General features: G+C 46.7%; 1 protein-coding gene across 5 annotated transcripts in view; it reads left to right on the top strand.

Annotated features, from left to right (window-relative positions):
• Positions 1 to 26,698, top strand: part of LOC110498370 (ral GTPase-activating protein subunit alpha-2) — a 190,110-nt gene that overhangs the window by 93,944 nt on the left and 69,468 nt on the right. For 4 of the 5 annotated variants that reach the window (XM_036954948.1, XM_036954949.1, XM_036954950.1 and 1 more), the window contains exons 17-36: positions 1,417 to 1,566; positions 4,301 to 4,423; positions 4,708 to 4,793; positions 4,925 to 5,015; positions 5,099 to 5,272; positions 5,647 to 5,814; positions 6,110 to 6,303; positions 7,411 to 7,509; positions 7,622 to 7,777; positions 13,296 to 13,424; positions 13,817 to 13,945; positions 14,120 to 14,178; positions 14,422 to 14,530; positions 17,644 to 17,754; positions 17,874 to 17,942; positions 18,202 to 18,339; positions 20,536 to 20,716; positions 22,652 to 23,693; positions 24,051 to 24,122; positions 25,583 to 25,706. In XM_036954948.1, coding sequence (XP_036810843.1) covers positions 1,417 to 1,566; positions 4,301 to 4,423; positions 4,708 to 4,793; positions 4,925 to 5,015; positions 5,099 to 5,272; positions 5,647 to 5,814; positions 6,110 to 6,303; positions 7,411 to 7,509; positions 7,622 to 7,777; positions 13,296 to 13,424; positions 13,817 to 13,945; positions 14,120 to 14,178; positions 14,422 to 14,530; positions 17,644 to 17,754; positions 17,874 to 17,942; positions 18,202 to 18,339; positions 20,536 to 20,716; positions 22,652 to 23,693; positions 24,051 to 24,122; positions 25,583 to 25,706 — 3,404 coding nt within the window. The remainder of the gene's footprint in view (positions 1 to 1,416; positions 1,567 to 4,300; positions 4,424 to 4,707; positions 4,794 to 4,924; positions 5,016 to 5,098; positions 5,273 to 5,646; positions 5,815 to 6,109; positions 6,304 to 7,410; positions 7,510 to 7,621; positions 7,778 to 13,295; positions 13,425 to 13,816; positions 13,946 to 14,119; positions 14,179 to 14,421; positions 14,531 to 17,643; positions 17,755 to 17,873; positions 17,943 to 18,201; positions 18,340 to 20,535; positions 20,717 to 22,651; positions 23,694 to 24,050; positions 24,123 to 25,582; positions 25,707 to 26,698) is intronic. The other variant, XM_036954951.1, reaches the window with a different exon arrangement.

Raw genomic sequence — 26,698 nt, 5'->3', positions numbered from 1 at the left:
GCCTGGACCAGATGTAGTTGAGCCCGAAGGACTCTTAGAAGCTTTGTTTGTGTGTGTGAGAGAATACACATGTGCGTATATCTGCATGCAGACAGAGACTGACATGAATTGCCAACCGCCTCAAATTTGTCCTTTTCTCTCGCCTAATTGGATTTCTCCCAAATTGATCTTCAAACGTCCCAATATCCCTCCCCCTCCACCCTCTTCTCCTTGAGAGGGAGCCCACACATCAATCCCTTGGACGTTTTTGATAGTTTCATTAAGAGCGTAATTAATGCTCATTAATATGCATAAACGGATAACAGTAGCGGTCTGTAGCAGAAACTCCAAATGAAAGAGTAATTAAAGTGTGGTCTAGGCAGAGAATGGAGTCCTCCTTATCTTGCAATGCTCTTCTCTCCTTTAAATGATGCCTGAAGTGCTGTCCACACACAATACCCCAATGCCTTATCTTAGAAAACAGTGAAAACTTGTGTATACTCATTTATGCAAATACGTACTTTGGCAATGTTTTTCTGATGAGCATTTCCTTCGACAGGATATTGAAAGTCCTGGGAACTAATTAATAGGGTCATATTGCCCTATTGACCGACTATTACCTATTCAAAACCGGTACCTCTTCTTGTTCTGGAAATAATGTACAATACTGTCATATGTGCTGTACTGTACATTCATTGTATCCCTATCTACTTTAAATGCTCCAGTCTCCCAGCACTAACTAACTGCAGTTGCCTTTCTTGTTGTTAGTCTATTCAAGGAGATAACATTAGAAGCTGTGGAGGGAAATAAGTTGCCTTTACTGCGATGTGCTCAAGCCATTTCTATGTATCCTCTTCTGTCATGTGCCCAAGTGTGTCTCTCAAATGTCATTTTTGAAAGATTTTTTTTAGTCAAAAAAGTGTATTTTTATGCAACAACAAATCTCTTAGAGCTCTGTGTGTATTTGTTTCGGTGAAGAGCCCTCAAGTATCAAATTAACATGAGAACGAGCCTCAGATTTAGGCTCTAACATATTCTATTTAGGTTCTAGTTACACTGAAGTCTGTTATTAGTTCTTCATTTCCTGTGTCAGTAACTTCACTGTGCCTGTTCTTTCACTGTTTCACTCTTCTTCACAGGCCTGAAGTTGTGATGCACACAAAAACCTTCTTGCATTTTCAAGTAAATTGACATTAATGACAATTCAAGTTACACCCACAGATCTCAAATTAGGATTCAGCCCTTAGTGGATTTTTTTCTTCTTTAGTAATATTTACCTTCACTAAGTTATTTCTTACAACAACAAAAACAGTTTTTAGTTTTTTTTTGCCAGTGGTGTCCTGATGTTCTGCATTGAATGGTCTTATTGACTTCTCTCTCTTTTCTCTTCTCTCCCTCCTGCATTCTCTTTCTCTCTCTCTTTCACTGTGATGGAAGCTAAGCGAAGCCAGTCTATCAGCAGCTGTGTCCATCTTTATGAGGCTCTGCCTGCTACTAAAAGTGTTCCTATGCTGCTACACACTGTGAGCTCTTTCCTGCCTGGTCTTTCCTCCTCTTCTGGTAACTCTTGCTCTCACAGGCTTTCAGGTAAAGTGTTCTGAGAGCGGTCTGTGTGGTCTCCTCCCACCTTCGCCCTATCTGTGTGGTCTCCTCCCACCTCCGCCCTGTCTGTGTGGTCTCCTCCCACCTCCGCCCTGTCTGTGTGGTCTCCTCTCACCTCTGCCCTGTCTGTGTGGTCTCCTCCCACCTTCGCCCTGTCTGTGTGGTGTCCTCCCACCTTCGCCCTGTCTGTGTGGTGTCCTCCCACCTTCGCCCTGTCTGTGTGGTGTCCTCCCACCTTCGCCCTGTCTGTGTGGTGTCCTCCCACCTTCGCCCTGTCTGTGTGGTGTCCTCCCACCTTCGCCCTGTCTGTGTGGTGTCCTCCCACCTTCGCCCTGTCTGTGTGGTGTCCTCTCACCTTCGCCCTGTCTGTGTGGTGTCCTCTCACCTTCGCCCTGTCTGTGTGGTGTCCTCTCACCTTTGCCCTGTCTGTGTGGTGTCCTCTCACCTTTGCCCTGTCTGTGTGGTGTCCTCCCACCTTTGCCCTGTCTGTGTGGTGTCCTCTCACCTTTGCCCTGTCTGTGTGGTGTCCTCCCACCTTTGCCCTGTCTGTGTGGTCTCCTCCCACCTCCGCCCTGTCTGTGTGGTCTCCTCCCACCTCCGCCCTGTCTGTGTGGTCTCCTCCCACCTCCGCCCTGTCTGTGTGGTCTCCTCCCACCTCCGCCCTGTCTGTGTGGTCTCCTCCCACCTCCGCCCTGTCTGTGTGGTGTCCTCCCACCTTCGCCCTGTCTGTGTGGTGTCCTCCCACCTTCGCCCTGTCTGTGTGGTGTCCTCCCACCTTCTCCCTGTCTGTGTGGTTGACTCCCACCTTCGCCCTGTCTGTGTGGTTGACTCCCACCTTCGCCCTGTCTGTGTGGTTGACTCCCACCTTCGCCCTGTCTGTGTGGTTGACTCCCACCTTCGCCCTGTCTGTGTGGTTGACTCCCACCTTCGCCCTGTCTGTGTGGTTGACTCCCACCTTCGCCCTGTCTGTGTGGTTGACTCCCACCTTCCCCCTGTCTGTGTGGTTGACTCCCACCTTCGCCCTGTCTGTGTGGTTGACTCCCACCTTCGCCCTGTCTGTGTGGTTGACTCCCACCTTCGCCCTGTCTGTGTGGTTGACTCCCACCTTCGCCCTGTCTGTGTGGTTGACTCCCACCTTCGCCCTGTCTGTGTGGTTGACTCCCACCTTCGCCCTGTCTGTGTGGTTGACTCCCACCTTCGCCCTGTCTGTGTGGTTGACTCCCACCTTCGCCCTGTCTGTGTGGTGTCCTCCCACCTTCGCCCTGTCTGTGTGGTGTCCTCCCACTTTCGCCCTGTCTGTGTGGTGGCCTCCCACCTTCGCCCTGTCTTTGTGGTGGCCTCCCACCTTCGCCCTGTCTGTGTGGTGGCCTCCCACCTCCGCCCTGTCTGTGTGGTGGCCTCCCACCTCCGCCCTGTCTGTGTGGTCGCCTCCCACCTCCGCCCTGTCTGTGTGGTCTCCTCCCACCTCCGCCCTGTCTGTGTGGTCTCCTCCCACCTCCGCCCTGTCTGTGTGGTCTCCTCCCACCTCCGCCCTGTCTGTGTGGTGTCCTCCCACCTTCGCCCTGTCTGTGTGGTGTCCTCCCACCTTCGCCCTGTCTGTGTGGTGTCCTCCCACCTTCGCCCTGTCTGTGTGGTTGACTCCCACCTTCGCCCTGTCTGTGTGGTTGACTCCCACCTTCGCCCTGTCTGTGTGGTTGACTCCCACCTTCGCCCTGTCTGTGTGGTTGACTCCCACCTTCGCCCTGTCTGTGTGGTTGACTCCCACCTTCGCCCTGTCTGTGTGGTGTCCTCCCACCTTCGCCCTGTCTGTGTGGTGTCCTCCCACCTTCGCCCTGTCTGTGTGGTTGACTCCCACCTTCGCCCTGTCTGTGTGGTTGACTCCCACCTTCGCCCTGTCTGTGTGGTTGACTCCCACCTTCGCCCTGTCTGTGTGGTTGACTCCCACCTTCCCCCTGTCTGTGTGGTTGACTCCCACCTTCGCCCTGTCTGTGTGGTTGACTCCCACCTTCGCCCTGTCTGTGTGGTTGACTCCCACCTTCGCCCTGTCTGTGTGGTTGACTCCCACCTTCGCCCTGTCTGTGTGGTGTCCTCCCACCTTCGCCCTGTCTGTGTGGTGTCCTCCCACTTTCGCCCTGTCTGTGTGGTGGCCTCCCACCTTCGCCCTGTCTGTGTGGTGGCCTCCCACCTTCGCCCTGTCTGTGTGGTGGCCTCCCACCTCCGCCCTGTCTGTGTGGTTGCCTCCCACCTCAGCCCTGTCTGTGTGGTTGCCTCCCACCTTCGCCCTGTCTGTGTGGTGGCCTCACACCTTCGCCCTGTCTGTGTGGTGGCCTCACACCTTCGCCCTGTCTGTGTGGTGGCCTCACACCTTCACCCTGTCTGTCTTTCACTATTTATATGCTGTCTCCAATTCCACTGTCAATGGAGTAGAAACCCACGTTATTTTTCACAGCTACTTACTAACATTTGAAGTGGATAGAAAGTAAATAGGATGACTGTCTAAAGAAGATTCTATACTAGTCTGTTCTAATGTATGTTTTAATGTTTAGAACTATATGTTCCTTTCCCATCTCACTATGTGGCTAAAGCAATGTAATCATTTTAAATTTCCAGAATGCTGTGTGGTAGAAAATGATCAGGTGTAGTGTGTATGAGATGAGCCTTGCCTGATGCATTGCTCTAACGCTCTGTCCCCCCTGTCCCCCCTGGTCATGGTGCTCAGACGTGGAGGAGGGCCAGCTGTCTGAGTGTGGGGGAGACGGAGACCTGGAGTCTGGTGACAGCCCTCTACCACGCAGCAGCAGCACCTCCGACATCACACAGCAACTGTCTGACACCTTCCCAGGTAGGGATACAACAATGGGTGCGCAAACACACACAGCATGAGGGCATGTTCTAACATAGGGCCTTTTAGCTGGCCTGGAGGAGCTATTTAGACTCATGCTAACAATGTATCCATCCATACAGTGATTTATGTGCGTTGAAGCCTACAGGCTAAAACTCATATTTCTGATCCTGCATCTAGAGATGTAGGGATGAGACTAGAAACATATTTATGACCAGAGTAGACTGGCTGTCTGCTGTGTGTGTGTGTGTCCAGTATGATAACAGACACTGTGTGACTTCCAGGCCAGAAGAGAGCGTACTCCCCCAACAACTCCTGTGTCTCCGATGGCAGGACGTCAGAAGGGAGGAGAGATGGCGACCCACCCTTGGTGAGTCACACATCTGATGCAAAATCAATGACCCTCTCGCTTTGAATTAGTATTTCTGCAGGGCATCTGTTGCAGTCTGATAGAGGCACCTCTGAAACACCCACTGATGACTTCTCCCTCTGTGCTCCCAGATTCTGATCCGGCGGAGCAGCAGTCCAGCTGAGCTGGACTACCCTGTAGAGGGACACAACACATGCACAAGGCTCCAGCTCCGGGAGAAAAGTGAGAATTTACAGCTGTCTTTCACCCGTCTCACACTTTGTCTCAGAACTATAACATTGACCTCTCTCTCCTTCGCTCGTCAGGTGAGAGTGTGAGCAGCGAGACATCCAACGGCTACCTGAACGACGCTGACAGCAGCCTGCTGGCCTGGCAGGCGTTTGAGGAGGAGGCAGACTTCCATTCAGCCCAGCTAGGGGTCAAAGCAGACACAGGGAGCCAGAGGAACCTGCTGCTCAGCCACAATGAGGCCCTTGCAGGTAATGGACTGGATTGGACTGGACAGGGGGGTGCAGGGGTGGCTTCAGGTCTGGGTAAGGTTTCTGGGGGGATTGATGGAGGTTAATGAGTCTTGGTGACGTTGTCATGTTCACCTGAGGTGTGTGTCTGCCTGTGGGTGGTGATGGGATTTATCTCAGAGCAGCCTGACCTTTCAGAGGATTAGAATAGTCTTCATAGCCAGCCTCTGTCTGGGAAAAGGTGATCTGCTCTACAGTACAGTGTCTTCTGGGGGACCACCCCACCTCGTCTGTGCTCCTAAATTGATTCAATGTAAATTCACAGCCTCTGTCCTCCTGTCCCTGTGCTCCCTCAAGCTCCGCTGTCTCCTCGTTGTCCCCTTGTCTTGTTTTAGGTCCCGAGTGTGCCCTCTCTCCCCACTCCGCACCACTGTCTCAGCACCAGCACCACCAGCACCCCCCCGCCTCGCCAGCTTTGCTCGTGCACCCTGAGTGCCGGGACTGCCCCCAGCTCCTGGAGGACACCATGCATCAGTCTGTGTTACACATGCCTCAGGACCTGGGTACTGCTACTGTCCCTACTATCTCCCCTACACACCCTCTTTTAGCCTGCCCTGCCCATCACCCTCTGTGTTGCACTGTTTATCCTATACCCAATCCACACACCCCTATTCCACCCATCATCTGTTCAGCCGTTTGTGACTCTGATAACTGGGCAAAATCGATCTCTGTGTTGAATCACCTCATTGTCCGAGGTGTGGACAGGCCTAGAGTTGTAGTGTTTTACAATCGAGTTTATACAGTAGTAAATCAGAGTTTTCTCACTCTATCTTTCTCTCGCCCTCTCTGGCCTTGTAGACAGCAGTGAGTGTCTGACTGATGATGTCAGCATCATTGCAGGCGGGAGCCTAACAGGCTGGCACGCTGACTCAGCCTTTGTGCTCTGGAGGAGGATTCTGGGTATCCTGGGGGATGTCAACAGCATCCGCTGCCCCAGGATCCACGCCAAGGTGTTCAGTTACCTCTACGACCTGTGGCACAAATTGGCTAAGGTAAGCCCAGCCTCCAAACACTCTCATCGGCCTAGATGACATGTCATCTATTCAGTCATCTACAGTGGCTTGGGGGGGGTGTTGGGGGGGGGGGGGGGGGGGTGTTGTATCATTTGATTTACACAACATGCCTACCACTTTGAAGATGCAAAACATTACAGCTGCAAGTCTCTTGGGGTATGTCTCTATAAGCTTGGCACATCTAGTCACTGGGATTTTTGCCTATTCTTCAAGGCAAAACTGCTCCAGCTCCTTCAAGTTGGATGGGTTCCGCTGGTGTACAGCAATCTTTAAGTCATACCACTGATTCTCAATTGGATTGAGGTCTGGGCTTTGGCTAGGCCATTCCAAGACATTTAAATGTTTCCCCTTAAGCCACTCGAGTGTTGCTTTAGCAGTACGCTTAGGGTCATTGTCCTGCTTGAAAGGTGAACCTCCGTCTCACTCTCAAATCTCTGGGAGACTGAAACAGGTTTCCCTCAAGAATTCTTGTGTATTTAGTGCCATCCATCATTCATTCAATTCTGACCCGTTTCCCAGTCCCTGCCGATGGAAAAACATCCCCACAGCATGATGCTGCCACCACCATGCTTCACTGGTGTTCGGTTTGCGCCAGACATAGCGCTTTCATTGATGGTCAAAGATATCATTTTTAGTCTCATCTGACCAGAGTATCTTCCATATTTTTAGTCACATGATCTCAGTGTGTGTGTATGTATATATATATATATATATACTGAGATCATGTGACAGATCATGTGTCACTTAGATTGCACACATGTGGCCTTTATTTAACTAAGTATGTGACTTCTGAAGGTAATTGGTTGCACCAGATCTTATTTAGGGGCTTCATAGTAAAGGGGGTGAATACATATGCACGCAACACTTTTCCGTTTAAATTATTATTTTTTAAAGTTATTTTTTTCACTTCACCAATTTGGACTATTTTGTGTATGTCCATTACATGAAATCCAAATCCAAACCCATTTAAATTACAGATTGTAACGTAACAAAATAGGAAAAACGCCAAGGGGGGTGAATACTTTCGCAAGGCACTGTATTCTGTAGATTTTAAATCAAGCTAATGCAGTTATGCACTAATTGCAGATCCGGGACAACCTGGGCATCAGTGTGGATAACCAGTCATCTCCTCCCCGCCCTGTCTTCATCCCTCCTCTCAGAATGCTGGCCTCCTGGCTCTTCAAGGTGAGTCAGCTGCTCAAAGGTCCACTGCATCTACACACATCACCTAACTATCAAAGACATGCATGTGGCTCTCCCTCTCGCCTCCTTTCTCCCTCCCCCCTCTCCCCCACAGGCCACCATGCTGCCATCAGAGTTCAAGATGGGGAAGCTGCAGGCCTATAAACTAATCTGTGAGATGATGACTAAGAACCAGGATGTGCTGCCCAACAGTGACTTCCTGGTCCATCTCTACCAAGTCATGCACAAGGGCTTCACCAGCGAGGACCAGGTAACACATGGACATTTTTGTCAGACACTGTTAGTTTTATACTAAGCAGGTTTCGGCTAATAATACATCTATTCAGTATGAGGGGTCCATGTGAGACAGGTATGGCCAAGAGGAAGCCTGACGAAGATCCACAGGGGTCGAAACATTGCCTCTCCTGTTTTCATGTGCTATTCTATGTTCCCTGTACTGTAAATGTGGAAACAACTTGATGTAGATTCCTGTAACTAAGGCCAGAAGAGGGAGCCATTATCAAACACAAGAGAATGGGACCGCTCTGGGAGTTCAGCTTGGGACTGTTGCATTCTGTGGCTGTAGTTTCACTCATAAAAAGTACAAGGTTTGATTGCAAAAAAAAGTGGCGAGGTCTCAAGTTTTTACTGATGAGTGGGACCAAATGAAAGGTCAAGAGGGATGGTCCTGATTTCATATACAAAGGAAAGTCCCTCCTGATTGCCAGTCATATTAATATTTGTTTTAATGTAACCTTTATTTAACTAGGCAAGTCAGTTAAGAACAAATACTTATTTACAATGACGGGCTACCGGGGAACAGTAGGTTGGGCAGAATGACAGATTTTTTTCCTTGTCAGCTCAGGGATTTGATCCATCAACCTTTTGGTTACTGGCCCAACGCTCTAACCACTAGGCTACCTGCTGCCCCGTTCAAAAATTTGGAGTCACTTAGAAATGTCCTTGTTTTTTAAAGAATAGCAAATTTTTTGTTGATTTAAAATAACATAAAATGTATCTGAATTACAGTGTAGACAAATTACTATTGTAGCTGGAAATGGCTGATTTTTAATGGAATATCTACATAGGCGTACAGAGGCCCATTATCAGCAACCATCACTCCTGTGTTCCAGTGGAACGTTGTGTTAGCTAATCCAAGTTTATAATTTTAAGACTAATTGATCATTAGAAAACCCATTTGCAATTATGTTAGCACAGCTGCAAACTGTTGTTCTGATTAAAAAAAGCTATAAAACTGGCTTTTAGACTAGTTGAGTATCTGGATCATCAGCATTTGTGGGTTCAATTACAGGCTCAAAATATCCAGAAACAAATAACTTTCTTCTGAAACTCGTCAGTCTATTCTTGTTCTGAGAGGTGACAAGAAACTGAATATCTCATACAACGCTGTGTACTACTCCCTTCACAATACAATGCTCTAACCAGGATAGAAAGAGGAGTGGGTGGCCCTGGTGCACAACTAATCAAGAGGACAAGTACATTAGTGTCTAGTTTGAGAAACAGACGCCTCACAAGTCCTCAACTGGCAGCGTCATTAAATAGTACCCGCCAAACACCAGTCTCAACGTCAACAGTGAAGAGGCGACTCCAGGATGCTGGCCTTCTAGGCAGAGCTCCTCTGTCCAGTCTCAACGTCAACAGTGAAGAGGTGACTCCGGGATGCTGGCCTTCTAGGCAGAGTTCATCTGTCCAGTCTCAACGTCAACAGTGAAGAGGTGACTCTGGGATGCTGGCCTTCTAGGCAGAGTTCATCTGTCCAGTCTCAACGTCAACAGTGAAGAGGTGACTCCGGAATGCTGGCCTTCTAGGCAGAGTTCATCTGTCCAGTGTCTGTTCATTTGCCCATCTTAATCTTTTCTTTTTATTGGCCAGTCTGAGATATGGCTTTTTCTTTGCAACTCTGCCTATAAGTCCACCTCCTCTTCACTGTTGACGTTGAGACTGGTGTTTTGCGGGTACTATTTAATGAAGCTGAAGGGCAGGTTTAAGCTACGGACAACGAACACACTTGCGTTTTATGGCAATTTGAATGCATAGAGATACCGTGACGAGACCCTGAGGCCCATTGTCGTGCCATTCATCCGCCGCCATTACCTCATGTTTTAGCAAGATAATGCACCGCCCCATGTCGCAAGGATCTGTACACAATTCCTGGAACCTGAAAATGTCCCAGTTCTTCCATAGCCTGCAATGTCACCCATTGAGCATGTTCGAGATGCTTTGGATCGACGTGTACAACAGCGTATCCAGCAACTTTGCACAGCCATTGAAGAGGAGTGGGACAACATTCAACAGGCCACAATCAACAGCCTGATCAACTCTATGTGAAGGAGATGTCGCGCTGCATGAGACAGATGGTGGTCACACCAGATACTGACTATTTATTGATCCAAGCCCCTACCTTTTTTTAAGGTATCTGTATTCCCAGTCATGTGAAATCCATAGATTAGGGCCTAATTTATTTATTTCATGTGACTGATTTCATTAAATGAACTGTAACTCAGTAAAATCTTTGAAAGTGTTGCGTTTGTACTTTTGTTCATTATAAAACATTTGAAAAGTAAATAAACATTTTAATATAAAAAATAAAAAAAATAGGTTAGTCCCCCAAATGTGGGGGAGTGTAGGTGGGTTAAAAAAACACTAGATGGGGCTATAGCCAAAGGCTTCTCAGCTTTGTTGCATTGTCATTTCGAATCAAGAGCAGCAAGACGCAGTGCACTGTCGGAGGTACATGGCACATGCTTATTGTCATGTTCTTGTCATGTGTTGACATAGGTCCTGCTGATGATGACATTGCTTATGCATTAGCTTTACCCCTTTCACTTGTTCTGGACTAGCTAAGGTAAATGTGAGGAATGTTGATGAAGCTAGTAATGTATTGTGCGTAGGTAAGAGTCATCTGGGTTCACGCCAGTGTAGTCTTGCGTTTTTCTAGGCCTCTGCTCAGCTGGATCTCTCCAGACCTCTTGCTCTGTCGCCTCCTGCCAGCCGGTGGTGATGAGGGCACACTGTCCTCCTCTATCTAACCACACCCTGCCACCCTGCCTGGTTAGCTGGCTGGCTGCTCTAAAAACAGGAGAGGGAGTGAGTTGGAAAGAGATTGAAGGGGGGGGGGGGGGGGGGACTGTAAATAAATTATATTTTGTTTTTTTTCCCTTTGCCCACGGGTTTATATTGCTCCTTGGCAGCACGACAAGCTTATTAGAATGTTTTCCATGTCGTTAAGTAATGTTTGAGCTCCTGCCGTGTATTTGTGATTAATTATGGACTGACGTCTGTCGCGCTCCATTAGTGACACGTTGACCGGAGCTGGAGATGACCGGGGCCAGAGATGAGGGAGAGACTGGGGAGGAAGGGGAGCTCACGGGGAATGCGTTGTAGAGAAATGAGGGGGCCGGCCAGGAGGGACAGGGTGGCATTCTCCAGCTTTTGTTGTGCCTAAATATAATATGGGGCCTGGGCCGCCAGTGCTGAGCTGGCTGGGCGCTGGAGCGTGTTCAAATTGCCCGGAGAAAGAGTCCTCACGCCACACAATGGAGGGACAGCCCAGCCGCACGCCTGCTTTACATAACAATGTGCCTCTTACTCCATCCCCCCCTTCCTTCTTCCTCTATCCAACCTCCCCTGCAGTATCCCTCCCAAATCTACTGTTCTTCTCTCTTTAGTCTACTCTGTCCCACTCAAATTCTCCCTATCTATTTTCCCCATTTCTTTGTATTTTAATGGTCTGTCTAGTCTTGAAATGTTCAACAACAACAAAATACTCTGATTATACAATATTTAAGCACTGCACATGTTTGCAAATATAACATGACAGGGTTTTTTCACTAAAAAGGAGGGGCTATGAAGGAGGGTACATCCTCTCCTCCTGGCTGCCAATATCACTGGTAGTGTCCAGTCTGTCTCTCTCGCGCGCGCGTGTAGTCTACCGAGTCTGCAGTAGCATTACCTTGGCCTTTGCACAATGGCAGTCATCTATTTAATAAGAGTGCTGTTCAGCCTACTGAAAAGTTGTTGCTTGTGCATTAAATGTGCTAGGGTTGTGTGAGCCAGTCATTAAATATCTCTCTAACACCTGCTCTCCCTGTGCAAAACCATCAGTTTCTCCCCCCCCCCCCCCCCCCCCCCCCCCCCCAATGTATCAGTGAAACAGGGATTGTTTCATCTGTGTAACGGCTGCCTGTGGAGAGAGAGGGAAATGTGACAGTTGAGTTGTGCTGCGGTTCAAAACCCAGCGGTTTAGTTGATGATTAAACCCTCCAAAAGCACCTCTCCACCTTGACATAGCCATACAGATCGGCACTACCTATTAACATGCCTGGACTGGGAAAACCCTGTTTTACAAACTCCTTCTGTGATAAGAACTGATAGTAGTGTCATGATGTCACTAATGACCAGTAAATGGGGAAATATTTCATTCCATGTAAGAAATGTGGGTTGTGTGCCTACCAAACACGGCAGAATGAAAGGGTTAAGAAGCCTCCTGTCAGGCTTGTATTAATGCACCTTTTGTTGAACAGAGCAGAGCAGGCCAATCCTACTGCCAACCCTCAGCCCTACCGCACGCAGCAGTGCTCAGATCTCTACTACCACACACTCCTTTCACATCCAGCTCCCTTTACTTACAGGCAGAATGGAAATACTTTGTAGGTTAATTGCTTCCCCTAAAATGCTAACTTCAGGCGATCAGCCGACATTACGCCTCTCAGAGGTCAAATACGGCAGAAATTAGGTTAAAATGGGCCTCCAAACCCAACGCTGCCACATCGCTATGTTTTGACTGGTTCCTTATTGCCTTTGTTTTTCTATTCCTATTTTATTTCCCCACTCTGTGTCTACAAAGGCTTCATTTGAGGGGATTCATGTTGGGAGGGGTTGGGGAGGAGTGTGTCGGGTGTTTGCTGAGGTGTACTGGGGTTTAGGACTCAGTGAGACACAAGGCCTCTGTTTGAACCACCTGATTTACACACGTTTACAGCTATCCTAAAGGCAGGTGTTCCTGGTCTGGACCTTGGCTGTGTACACACACACACACACACACACACACACACACACACACACACACACACACACACAGTTAAGCAAACAATCCCCCCCCTTATGTAGTTCTATTACATTATTATCTCAAGAATTTCAGTTCACTCCTGACATTTAAGGCAATGTGAGGTCTTCCATTGCAACCTATTTCAGTTCTTTATTAGACACAGTACTTTATTAATATACCCAATGCATGTTTTCAGTGTACTGTACTTTACTAGCAAACAGGGTAATGAGATGACAGTCCACCATTATTATTGTGAAGTGGTACATTCTGCCCACGTATACTTAAATCCCTCTTCAATACTTTTTTAATACTGTGTGTGTGTGTGTGTGTGTGTGTACGCGCGCGCACGCGCGCTACTTTTGTTCCACCATTCCCCTTCCCTTGTGCTGTGTGATCAACCCATCTGCTGCCTCTTTCTTCCCCTCCCTTTTTCTCCATCCCTCATTCACACTCATTTTGTTTGTGTAAGATATGGACTGTGAAATGCTGTGCTCTCCTGAGTGCACTGTTGTCATATTTGTAGCAATTTGGGATGCACTACTATGCTATCATTCTTTTCCAGAGCTCAGTGTCTGTCCATTCCCCAAAATACACCCATCACAATATCAGGAATACATGCCACCTGCCTACAAAAGATATGGCTCTATGTTTAATGTAATGCTCATTCAATCCATCCATTGACCTAACCACCATGACCATCTGTGTTTGTGTTCCCTCTCAGGACGTTCTAAACACAGTGATCCGTTCCTGTTCCCCACGCTTCTTCTACCTGGGCCTGCCTGGCTTCACTATGCTGGTGGGAGACTTCATCACCGCTGCAGCACGCATCCTCAGCCACGACACCGCCGAGGTACACAGACACGCGCACACAGACACACAGGCAGGCTTACATCAAAGGTGGTGCAATATGTATTCAAATGTATTTAGGATCGCTAAACATATTCTTCTATACTTAATTTAGAAGTTCAGATTAGTGAGTTGAATGTACTACACAGTATTCAACTCCATGGAAACAACATATTCAGTGAGTTAAAGGACATAATGCTGCCGCTCCCGGGGGCTTTTCTCCCGGGGGCTTTTCTCCCGGGGGCTTTTCTCCTGGGGGCTTTTCTCCTGGGGGCTTTTCTACTGGAGGCTTTTCTACTTTCTCCTGGAGGCTTTTCCTTCAAGAGAAATGTTTCATGCAACATAATCAGAGTTCTTTAGTGATGAGACAATGAATGTGTTATTTTCATCTGAAAGGCTCCGAGGATTGACGCACAGACTGTCCTTGGGTCGCTGGTCTGTTTTCCCAACCTCTACCTGCAGATTCCTCTACTGCAGACTGTTCCTGGAACTGATAACATCGTCGTTGGGAACGAGGACATTAAGGTATTCAGAGTTCTTACATTTACTTTGTCCTTTCAGTAAACACTCAGACAGCAAACTAATAAAAAAATTGTGTAGGAGTTAGAGTTCAAGTATCTTGATGAATAAAATGGACATTTTGGATGGTAGATGAAGTGGATTGTTCATCATCATGTCTTCTCTGCCCTCTCCTTTCAGGACTATCTGGTCAACATCTTACTGAAGACGGCACGGAATGAACCCTGTGAGGCAGCCAGGTATGAACGGGATGGTTGTACAGAAGAAAGGTACAGTCGTGTGGAGGGAATGGGACTGATTGGATTCATGTTCAAATTTCTAAGAAATAGTATAATGAAATAAAATATTTATGATTTATTTGTGTAATGTAAGAAGAAAATGGAAAGGGGGTAATGCCACTTCAGAGATACAACATGAGTAAGAATGTAATTGTTCCCATAGCGTGCATCAGTATTCTCTCACTGGTCTCCTGTGTGTTCCAGGTGTATAGCTGTGTGTAGTCTGGGCCTGTGGGTATGTGAGGAACTGATGCAGAATAATATTCACCACCAGGTCAAGGATGCCATCAATGTACTGGGCGTAACACTAAAGGTGAGTGTGTTTATGTATCAGCGTCTATGTGAGTGACAAGGTGATCAGTTGCGTGACTCCTGTACAGTATGTTTTTGAAGACCTCTGCTCCCCTGTCTATCAGTGGATAGATGCAGAGAGAGTTTCCTGAGGGTTTTTGGGAAAAGAGCATGTGGTGTAATTTCCAGACCACTCGCTCTCAGTGGATGCAGGCCAATTTAAGCATTTAAGTTTCTTGCTAGTGCAATACCCCTCTAATGGAGCAGTATTCAATGCCCTGCCCAACCTGACGCACACATCCGGCTGGCCCAAAATAAAGGGGATGAGTGGGTGAATGGGGGGAGGGGTGCTTTTCTGAAAGCAGGTGCTGAAATCTCTGGATCTGTCTTTGTGTTGGGCCATTTTTGCAATCCTGCATTTTCTGCTCTTGTTACATGACAATAAGCATTCTGCTAGAAAACAGGGGAAATTCTATTTCTGTACCTTGAATTCCAGATCCCCTTTTTTAACAACACAACTGGGTCTGCCAATCGGTCCATAAACTTTAGTTTGAAAGAAAGTTTTTTGCAGAACCAAGACATTTTCATACCTTTTTCTGTTATGCCAGAGTCCCCATAATAGTTTTATACAATTACTCATCCTACTACGTTGTTGACTTCCCAGAACACCTTGAACCCTGATCTCTCGTGTACTGTCCGCTCTCTCTCGCACGCTCTCAATTCAATTCAACTCAAGGAGCTTTATTGGCATGGGAAACATAAATTCAGCAAAAAAAGAAACCTTTTTCAGGACCCTGTCTTTCAAAGATAATTCGTAAAAATCCAAATAACTTCACAGATCTTCATTGTAAAGAGTTTAAACACTGTTTCCCATGCTTGTTCAATGAACCATAAACAATTTATGAACATGCACCTGTGGAACGGTCGTTAAGACACTAACAGCTTACAGACGGTAGGCAATTAAGGTCACAGTTGTGAAAACTTAGGTCACTAAAGAGGTATTTCTACTGATTGAAAAACACCAAAAATAAAGATGCCCAGGGTCCCTGCTCATCTGTGTGAACGTGCCTTAGGCATGTTGCAAGGAGGCATGAGGACTGCAGATGTGGCCAGGGCAATAAATTGCAATGCTATGAGACACCTAAGACAGCGCTACAGGGAGACAGGACGGACAGCTGATCGTCCTCGCAGTGGTAGACCACGTGTAACAACACCTGCACAGGATCGGTACATCCGAACACCTGCAGAACAGGTACAAGATGGCAACAACAACTGCCTGAGTTACACCAGGAACTTACAATCCCTCCATCAGTGCTCAGACTGTCCGCAATAGGCTGAGAGAGGATGGACTGAGGGCTGTAGGCCTGTTGTAAGGCAGGTCCTCACCAGACATCACCGGCAACAACGTCGCCTATGGGCACAAACCCACTGTCGCTGGACCAGACAAGACTGGCAAAAAGTGCTCTTTGACGAGTCGTGGTTTTGTCTCACCAGGGGTGATGGTCGGATTCACGTTTACCGTTGAAGGAATGAGCGTTACACCGAGGCCTGTACTCTGGAGTGGGATCAATTTGGAGGTGGAGGGTCCGTCATGGTCTGGGGCGGTGTGTCACAGCATCATCGGACTGAGCTTGTTGGCATTGCAGGCAATCTTAACGTTGTGTGTTACAGGGAAGACATCCTCCTCCCTCATGTGGTACCCTTCCTGCAGGCTCATCCTGACATGACCCTCTAGCATGATAATGCCACCATCCATACTGCTCGTTCTGTGCGCGATTTCCTGCAAGACCGGAATGTCAGTGTTTTACCATGGCCATCGAAGAGCCCGGATCTCAATCCCATTGAGCACGTCTGGGACCTGTTGGATCGGTGGGTGAGGGCTAGGGCCATTCCCCCCAGAAATGTCTGGGAACTTGCAGGTGCCTTGGTGGACGAGTGGGGTAACATCTCACAGCAAGAACTGGTAAGTCTGGTGCAGTCCATGAGGAGGAGATGCACTGCAGTACTTAATGCAGCTGGTGGCCACACCAGACACTGACTGCTGCTTTTGATTTTGACCCCCCCCCCCCCCCCCCCCCCCTTTGTTCAGGGACACATTATTCAATTTCTGTTAGTCACGTGTGTGAACTTGTTCAGTTTATGTCTAAGTTGTTGAATCTTGTTATGTTCATATTTACACATGTTAAGTTTGCTGAAAATAAACGCAAAAAATTAACATTGCCAAAGCAAGTGAAGTAGATAATATACAAAAGTGAAATAAACAATAAAAATGAACAGTAATCATTTCACTCACAGAAGTTCCAAAAGAATAAAGACATTACAAATGTTGTGTAATGCATATATACAGTAATGTAACGATGTGCAAATGGTTAAAGCACAAAAGGGAAAATAAATCAACATAAATATGGGTTGTATTTACAATGGTTTTTGTTCTTCACTGGTTCCCTACTTGCTTGTGGCAACAGGTCACAAATCTTGCTGCTATGTTGGCACGCTGTGGTATTTCACCCAGTAGATATGGGAGTTTATCAAAATCCGGTTTGTTTTCAAATTCTTTGTGGACCTGTGTAATCTGAGGAAAATATGTATCTCATTTGGCAGGAGATTAGGAAGTGCAGCTCAGTTTCCTCGTCATTTTGTGGGCAGTGTGCACATAGACTGTCTTCTCTTGAGAGCCAGGTCTGCCTACCGTGGCCTTTCTCAATAGCAAGGCTATGCTTCGGAGTCTGTACATAGTCAAAGCTTTCCTTAAGTTTGGGTCAGTCACAGTGGTCAGGTATTCTGCCACTGTGTACTCTGGTTAGGGCTAAATAGCATTCTAGTTTGCTCTGTTTTTTGTTAATTACTTGACACATTGAAAATAATTATATTTTTGTTTTCTCATGATTTGGTTGGGTCTAATTGTGTTGCTGTCCTGGGGCTCTGTGGGGTGTGTTTGTGAACAGAGCCCCAGGACCTGCTTGCTTAGGGGACTCTTCTCCAGGTTCATCTCTCTGTATGTGAGAGATTTGTTATGGAACGGATGGATTTGCTTTGTTATGGAACGTTTGGGAATCGCTTCCTTTTAGGTTGTACAATTTAATGTTTCTTTTCTGGATTTTGATAATTAGCGGGTCTCTCTCTCTCGCTTGTCAGTTTGGGAACAAGGCTGTGGCTCATGTAGCCTGTGACCTGTTTCAGCTCCTCATCTCTCACTGGGAACACCTCCAGAGGCTAGAGCGCTCTCTCCCAAAGAAAATCATTGAGGTAGGATGACACGGCTCCCCCTCAGCTCACCTAACCATCTCCTTTTATCAGACATGCTATCTTCTTTAACTTGAGAAATATATAGAATCAACATGTCCCCTTATTTTTGTCCCATGCAGATCTTTGTGGCTACTATAGCATTTCTGTTGCCGAGCGCAGAGCACTCGGCAGTGGAGGCTGACAAAAAGGTACGGGGAAATTCTAAAGGACCCTTTTTTTCATAGGACACGAACACTTGCTACCTCTATCTGGGCCCGATTTGTGTCTTTTCTCCAGCTCTCGCTCTCTTTTTCTCCCTCCAGCCCTCCCTCTCTGTCCCTACCTCACTCGCACCCTCATCCCCCTCCCTAGCTGTTTTATTGATTATCTTTGCATACAGTAGGCTTCATTGTGTGTGGAGGGTTCTGGGCTAATGGATAAGGCCTCTCCTCTCTTTGTATGACTCAGCTAATGGTGTCTCTACTGCTGTGCCTGCTGGACTGGTGCATGGCCATGCCCCTGAGTATGCTGCTGGAGCCCATCACCATGCCCGTGCTGGAGGACTCCGCATCCCACAAGGCCCCTCTGCTCGACTACATCTACAGGGTGGGTAACAGAGAGAGAATACAGTGTCAAAGTACTTTGTCTTACTTCCACCACAGACCTATTCAGATGTCCTATTCAACATTTAAAGTTTGTTCTATGACGCCTTGGAAATTAATTTTCCAATTTTTGTTTCCAGTTTCTACTGTTATGTGAGAATGCCCACCTAACCACCCCACCTGTTTGCTAATACACATGTAATACTCAAAAACATTCATTTATAACAGGTTTAGTTTTTTCTCGTCTTTTTATTTTGACCCATTAGGGGTTTGAAACCTTATTTAGAGATTTAAATGCTGAGGAAGAGCCTGAGCGTCAGGCTAAATTAATGAGGTGTTATTCATTGAAGGTTTGACAGATGTAGCCAAACAAACACCATCCATTATATGGATGTCACCCCTGATAAGAAATGGTCAAATTATTTAGATGTTTCTTTGTCCTCGTAATAAGCCTGGAACTACAAGCCTGTCTAGATTTTAATTGAATATTTCTTAAAATGACAGACTGCAGCTGCTATCTAGGAATTCAATGTTATTTGTTGATCTATTGTGCACATAACAGTAAAGTTTATAAAGCTATTCAATACTCAGTCTTTTCAGCTAGGCACTAATTTACATAGCAGTAAACCTCACAAAATGAATAAAGCAATTTGTCTTGTTTATGCATACTTTGTTCTGCTTCACTTCTGGATTTGTATCATATGTTTCCCTTAACAAATCAATGAGCAGATTACACTCAAGTGAGCCATTCACACAATGCCGAAGAAAGATGGGACATTTCTGCATCTCTGCTGAGGATTTGAACTTTTTGGTGTTTGTGTCTAACAGCACGAGGCTGGTCTGTGTAAAAGGCATGATTGCTCTGGACCTTATTGGTTCACTGGAGCTCCACTCCGGCTCCTCCATCTGCTCTCTGCCTCAGCAGCTGCACCCTCCCCTCGCTGTGCGTACGCGTGCGTGAGTGGTCTATTTGCTTGTGTGTATGTTTTTGTGCGTCTGTGAGTGAGTGTGCCTCTGTGCACATCTGCACGTATCCATGTTTGTTCGGGTGTGTGTTACCTTCCTGGAACTGTTGCTATGTGAGGTGCAGCCACTTAGTTGTCAAGCAAGCCAAATATTTTTTTTCTCCTCCACAGAGGAACCACTTTGGGGCTTTGGTGTGGCAGCTGGTTGGTTCTGGCCTTTTCACCATAAACTCTAATCCCCCCCCCCCCCATGCCCAGAGGACTGTTAGGCATAATAATCCACATACTGTCTGCATTTCCCCACACAATACTGTTTCAGATGACAGAACCTGCGCCTCTCCTCTGAGCCTCAGCCAAGTGTGTATGTGTGTGTGTTGAATGGGATTAGCCATTCATTTACATGGACCAGCCTCCACAAAGGGTTTACCAAGTCCACCCACTCAGTGTAAGAGGCCCCACAGTTTGCTATTGTCTGATATGTCAGGCGTAGCTTCCAAGCACTTCTCTGCTTACAGCACACAGGTGTGTGTGTGTGTGTGTGTGTGTGTGTGTGTGTGGCAACATGAGCAGGGGGATAAAATCTTAATTAAATCAAACAGAGTAAACCTGTCCAATCAGTGTAATCAACTGACCCAGTGGGTCTTATCTAGTCCTGCCAACCCAACGGACTGATGCCGTACCATCTGTTATGCAGATCGATACACTCATCACAGGAGAAATGGATTAGTGGCAATAAAGAGCTTCTCTTCTCTTAGATGGCCGTCTCACCATGACAAACAGACCGTATATTCCTCCTCCGTATGTTCCTGAACCATTCGAAGTGCAATAAGCAATGCCTCGCTGATTATCTTCCATTCTTGCAACCTCTACATTCGAAATTACTGTATAATTTTCCTCTTACTTAGTAACTTACTTAGTCACTTCACCTGTGTTTCAGATACTATAAGATCAGTGTTCAGCTATTCACTGGCTCCTGCTGTTGGTCAATGCCTCCACTGTTGCGTGCTTTAATCTCAGGCAGACTGGGTAGAGTGTCTGTTTGAGTGTGTGATGTACCTCATTTATGAGTCCCATGTGCTCGTTGATGCTGTGCAGCCAGCCACGCAAAGGAACAGTAGCAGTGACTGTATCCAAGGTTACCGCCACATGCAAGATTACCACATTACCACTGTTTTTCTCTTGTAGTTGCTTTAACTCACTAGGTGTTGACTCCTATTTTCAATCCTGTTTGGTAGGTGCTTCACTGTTGTGTCTCTGGCTCCAACCTGCACACCCAGCAGAGTCACTACCTCCTGAGCCTGTCTGACCTCTCCACTGACTACGACCCCTTCCTCATGCTGGGCCAGGTCAAAAATTCTGAGCCCCCGCCTTCACACACTGCTGCAGACTTTGGCAACCTGCTCACCGTTGCCGAAGGTAAGGAGACCTGAGACCTGACAACTGTCACTGCCCTCACCACTGTCACCCAACACAGCAGGAGACAGGATGGGCAGATGAGATGCCACCCAATTTAGTACCTGCTGTGTAGGAGATTGTTCTAGGGCTGACAGAGAAATTAAAGGAGGGCTGTGTACGTTTGTGTGTTTGTGCGTTAGAGACGGTGCGTTTGTGCGTTAGAGACGGTGCGTTTGTGCATTAGAGACGGTGCGTTTGTGCGTTAGAGACGGTGCGTTTGTGCGTTAGAGACGGTGCGTTTGAGCGTTAGAGACGGTGCGTTTGAGCGTTAGAGACGGTGCGTTTGAGCGTTAGAGATGGTGCGTTTGAGCGTTAGAGACGGTGCGTTTGAGCGTTAGAGACGGTGCGTTTGAGCGTTGGAATGCTTTCGAGTACCCTGTCATCCAAGTATTATTTGCCCAGCTGCCCCTGCTTGTTTTACATATTACTCTTCCTCATCCAGACCACACTCTTCCTCTCCCAAACCACCTGGGAAATGGGCAGTAAAGGGGATTTACAGGGAGATGTAAGTTTTTAATAGGTAGCCTTCCATTTGGAGGTAGCTACTCTATTAAATGTTAATGTTTTGACCTAATATTGACTAGACTAACACATGGAATGGAATGTTTAAAGAGGTAGCCATTAGTGCTCTGCCCCAGGGAGAGGACCCATTATCAAAGAGACATCTAAAAATGTTATTTATTAGTGACCTTGTGGTGCCATTAGGTTATGTATTAGAGTATTTCTTTACAATGGCCGTTTCCTCCACTAATGTTTCAGAAGTCAGAAGTTTTTCTTTCAACCAAAAGAACATACCCATTGACGCAATGTTGGCTAAGCCCAGCTGAAATATCTAGCTTATGTCATTACTTTTCATACAGCGCTACAAAGTCTAGATAGAAACTACAGAAGAGCAGCCAAAGAGCACTATGCATTCCCCTTGAGATCATATTGATTAAGTCTCATCAAAGGGCTTGTGTATCTCTAATGCAGCCTCTCTAAAGAGCTTTCTCCACTTTGATGAGGGATGATGGTATTGATAGCACTGTCACAATGCGGAGCGCATCTTCTTGTTTTTTCCCCCCATCGTAACTCTTTCATTTTGGAATAGTTCTGAGCATTTAAATCAATCTGATTCAGGGAGCAGCACTCTATTCACCGTGCTGTAAAGACCTGCTCCTCATTAGCACTTTGCCAGTCTTTTCTCTCCGCCCATTGTAGCAGACTCAATGGCCTTTTCAAAGTTGTCTCCCATGATTAGATGCTACCTACTTATTTATGGCAGAGGTGTGTTGGCCGTAACCGTTGTGAGAAATGAAAAACAACGCTATTAGTTATTATGAAGGAAAAGCTAGCTTTGTGTGAAAAGGCCAGAGAATTGAGAACTGCTTCATAAATTTACTATAGTTTATAAGGATCCCCTTTAGCTGTTGCACATTAGCTCTTGCACATTATCTGTTGCACATTAGCTGTTGCACATTAGCTGTTGCACATTAGCTGTTGCACATTAACTGTTGCACATTAGCTGTTGCACATTATCTGTTGCACATTAGCTGTTGCACATTAGCTGTTGCACATTAGCTGTTGCACATTAGCTGTTGCACATTAGCTGTTGCACATTAGCTGTTGCACATTAGCTGTTGCACATTATCTGTTGCACATTAGCTGTTGCACAGTACGAAAAAAATTATGAAAATATACATGTAAAATGCACATGCAGCAGCTACTCTTCCTGGGGTCCACACAAAACATCAAAAACATGAGTGCATACAATACATGACAAAGTACATGTGCTGGGTCTTGACTTCCCTGTATAAAATACATGTAAATGGGGGGGTTATTTACAGGGTTAACTAAATGATTTGTCTCTCAGGATGTCTTTGGACCATCTTATTCCTGTTCTCCTCTTGCCTCCAGAGAAAAAAAGACGGAATATGGAGCTCATCCCTCTGACGGCGCGGATGATCATGACACACCTTGTGAACCACCTGGGCCACCATCCCCTCAGTGGTGGCCCCGCCCTCCTGCACAGCCTGGTCAGTGAGAACCACGACAACCCCTTTGTGGAGTCATCAGAACTCTCCTCTGAGGTGTTCAAGAGCCCCAATCTGCAGCTGTTTGTGTTCAACGACAGCACCCTGGTGTCCTACCTCCAGGTACCCTCGGAGCCCTCTGGTCCAGGGGAACCCTATGACAACTCCTCCCAGGTACGAGTCATCGTCAGGGACATCTCTGGAAAGTACTCCTGGGACGGAGGGGTCCTCTACCGCACGCAGGAGGGAGTCAACGGCATGCATCAGAGGACCTCAGACCCCTCCAACCACTCCACCACCAAGCCTACCTCACCAGGCACCTCAGACCCTTTCAACCACTCCACCACCAAGCCCACCTCACCAGGCACCTCAGACCCTTCCAACCACTCCACCACCAAGCCCACCTCACCAGGCACCTCAGACCCCTACAACCACTCCACCACCAAGCACACCTCACCAGGCACCTCAGACCCCTACAACCACTCCACCACCAAGCCCACCTCACCAGGCACCTCAGACCCCTACAACCACTCCACCACCAAGCCCACCTCACCAGGCACCTCCGAGCGCTCCAACCCCCCTGGCTGGGACTCCCAGTCAGGCTGTGATGAGGAGGAGGTAGATGGCCTGGACCAGCTCCTAGAAGACCTGGGATACAGCAGCCCTGAGTGCCTGCCCCAGCCCCGGCTGAGGCTCAACCAGCCAGCCCCCTCTCCCTGTGGAATGAACCTGGAGCAGGAGGGGGCCATCATGGAGGCCATCCTCAGGCAGATGCAGCAGGAGGAGGAGCAGATGAAGAGGTGGAACGCAGACGTGAGCGTCAAGGCCACCGGCCAGAGAGAACCCGCTCACCAGGAGCCCAAAGCTCTCTTCTACTTCTGCAGACTGCTACTCAACGACCTGGGTATGAACTCATGGGACCACAGGTACAGAGCAAAGCACAACACCACCACATCCACAGCTGTAGACTAGTTAGAAGAATACCTCACAGAGAGAGAGAAAGTGGGAGAGAAAAAGTACAAGGAACTCCTGGCAGGGTGTGTTGTGTTAATCTGCTCTCCACAGGGAAACCGTGCCCAACTGTAGATTAGTAATGGTCTCGGAGCTCAATTTAAACCTGTTTGCACCTGTTACTTGTCAGACCAAAAGTTAAACATGAAGCTTTCTTATCCTACTTTCAATCTGCTTTTTACCATTCAAAAAATAGCATGCACTGGTACACTGGTACATATGAAGTGCCATCTGGATGCTTTTCAAGTTCAAATTTGTTAATTACTTTTCAGGAAAAGCTTTCATCTCCTGAAGAAGAACTCAAAACTTTTGAGAGAACTGAAGAATTTGGATTCCAGGCAGTGGTATGTTCCTGTACACTGATTATTTAGGGCCTCTTCAGCACACACTGTATCCCTAGGTAACATTGCCATGTATGATTTGCTTCTTGTTCGGCATAAAAGGAACTTACTGAATCTCTAAGCAAGACCTTTTGAACAACCATCCTAGATTTCACCTAGGTATTCTAGCTAAGCCTGAAATATTGCGGCGTTCCATGTCCGTCATTACTCTGAACCTACGCCTGCTAATGAAGATTCTCTTCCTCTAAATCAGTAAAGATCACACTCTCAAGGCGACGCGTATTAAAACTGCTTCACTCTGCCCTCCCCTCCTCTCCTCCTAATCTACACCATCTCGAGCTGATCACAGCTAGGCAGTACTCACGCACAGCGATCAATAGGCACTTCACACTGCTAATGACTGGGGCTTATTAAAGAATGCCCCCAGGATTTTGCCAGACAAGGCAACCTGTGTCGAAGCATCCAAAATGCCCCCAATTTAACACAGCACCATGCTCCGCCATGACAACGGTAAAGCGCAGGGGTGGAACTCTGTGTCTGCTCTTGTTTTGTTTGTCACATGACGGGGGGGAGGGCAGTAAACACATATACTATTGTACACTAACTCTTAAGAATCTTCATTAGTGGGCTTAGGTTAGCCTAGTGGTTAGAACGTTGGGCCAGTAACTGAAAGGTTGCTTGATCAAATCCCTGAGCTGACAAGGTCAAAATCTGTCATTCTGCCCCTGAACAAGGGAGTTAACCCACTGTTCCCTGGTAGGTCGTCATGGTAAATAAGAATTTGTTCTTAACTGACTTGCCTAGTTAAATAAAGGTTACATTTTTTTTTTTATTAACCGTATTTGCTACAATTACTTTTTGGAATTTGCACAGTATTGTTTGGAGATGTATGTTTGACAGCCTGGTCTCAGAGCAAAGCATATGATATTTTACTAAAATCAGTGGCACTCAGATTTAGTATGATATGTTACGTTCGATAGGACAGTAGGTTACTTGAATGTCTAGCAACCCAAAGGTTATGTTCGAATCTCATCACAAACAACTTTAGCATTTTAGCTAATTAGCAACTTTGTAACTAGGAAAGGGAAAGGGGGATACCTAGTCAGTTAACTGCTTACTGCTTTTCCCTACTTTGCAACCTCTTAGCATGTTAGCTAACCTTTCCCTTAACTTTAACCTAAATCCTAACCCTGCAATTCATATTATATTGAATGACTGCTATTACATTTGTAGGCCAATGTAACCTAACGTAAAGTAATATTTCATACTAAATTAAGTGCCACAGATTTCAGCCAAATATAATTTGTTTTGCTTTTGAGACCAGGTTACGTTTGGTGGTGTGTAGTTCACATTTCAGAGCACGCCCATCTTAACTGGGATGAGTGTGGAGGTAGGCACTAAGAACAGTGTAGCTTCGCTAGGTCCATTGTTCTAACGACAGGTCTGTGTGTTTGTCTTAACAGCAGGGAGACACACAAGATCGCTGTGTTCTACATCGGGGAGGGTCAGGAGGACAAATGCTCCATCCTGTCCAACAGCGCAGGCAGTCAGACCTACGAGGATTTTGTGTCTGGCCTGGGATGGGAGGTACACACACACACACACACACACCCCTGCGGCAGGGTTTCCATTAGGAAATTGTGGCGCTGGACATTTGACTGGCAGCATTTTAATTTAACGGACATTTGAGAAATTTACCGGACCCATGTGCATTGGGTGCATAACTCTGATTAGTGCGTCCACCCATGGTGCTCATGATGACATAAATCATATTTAGATGATGGTCATTCATATTAACAGAACATGCAACAATGTGCAGGCCTTACTGAGTTATGATGGGCACTTTGAAGTTAAGAATAACTGTCCACATTTACTTTTCCTCGGCCAATAAGATGAGTAACAAACAGCAAAATCACTACCTATGTCAATCTACTATCACCCATAGTAGAAAAGTGTACCTATTCTATTGGTCAGCTTGTCGAGAAAGAAATGGCCTAATCCAAACAGACTCTGGGACAGTTTTGAGACGATAGATCCCAGATTCATACAACCAGTATGCCTTAAAATGTTGATAAACTTTTATTTCTTCAGATAATAAAAGGACAGCAATAATGCAATTAGTGGGAAAATACCATTGTCAATAGCACACTGCACATGCGAGTGGTTTCATGTAACAGATGAAAATATCCATTAGAAATTTAGAAAGAGGGGAGATGTAATATGCAACAACTAGCATGGGTTGCTAATATGACTACGATTGTGCCTTTGGCTCCTGGACAATGAAAGAAAGTTGATTAGAAAATAATTGCCTCCACGGATGTGGTCTGATTTTGGCTAGGCTACTTTGATGCAAGGTAAGACATGCCTCATAATATGTAGTAAAATGTATATGTTTTCCGAACGCGTACTGCCTCCAGCTCATTGTAAAGTGGTGTGCGACGAGCTGATTTTTTTCACCTTTATTTAACCAGGTAGGCAAGTTGAGAACAAGTTCTCATTTACAATTGCTACCTGCTCAAGATAAAGCAAAGCAGATTCGACACATACAACAACACAGAGTTACACATGGAGTAAATCAA

Source organism: Oncorhynchus mykiss, chromosome 19 (genome assembly GCF_013265735.2).
Source record: "Oncorhynchus mykiss isolate Arlee chromosome 19, USDA_OmykA_1.1, whole genome shotgun sequence".
Classification (NCBI taxonomy): domain Eukaryota; kingdom Metazoa; phylum Chordata; class Actinopteri; order Salmoniformes; family Salmonidae; genus Oncorhynchus; species Oncorhynchus mykiss.
The sequence above is the reverse complement of the archived record's forward strand: the minus strand, read 5'-3'. Positions and strand labels throughout refer to the sequence as shown.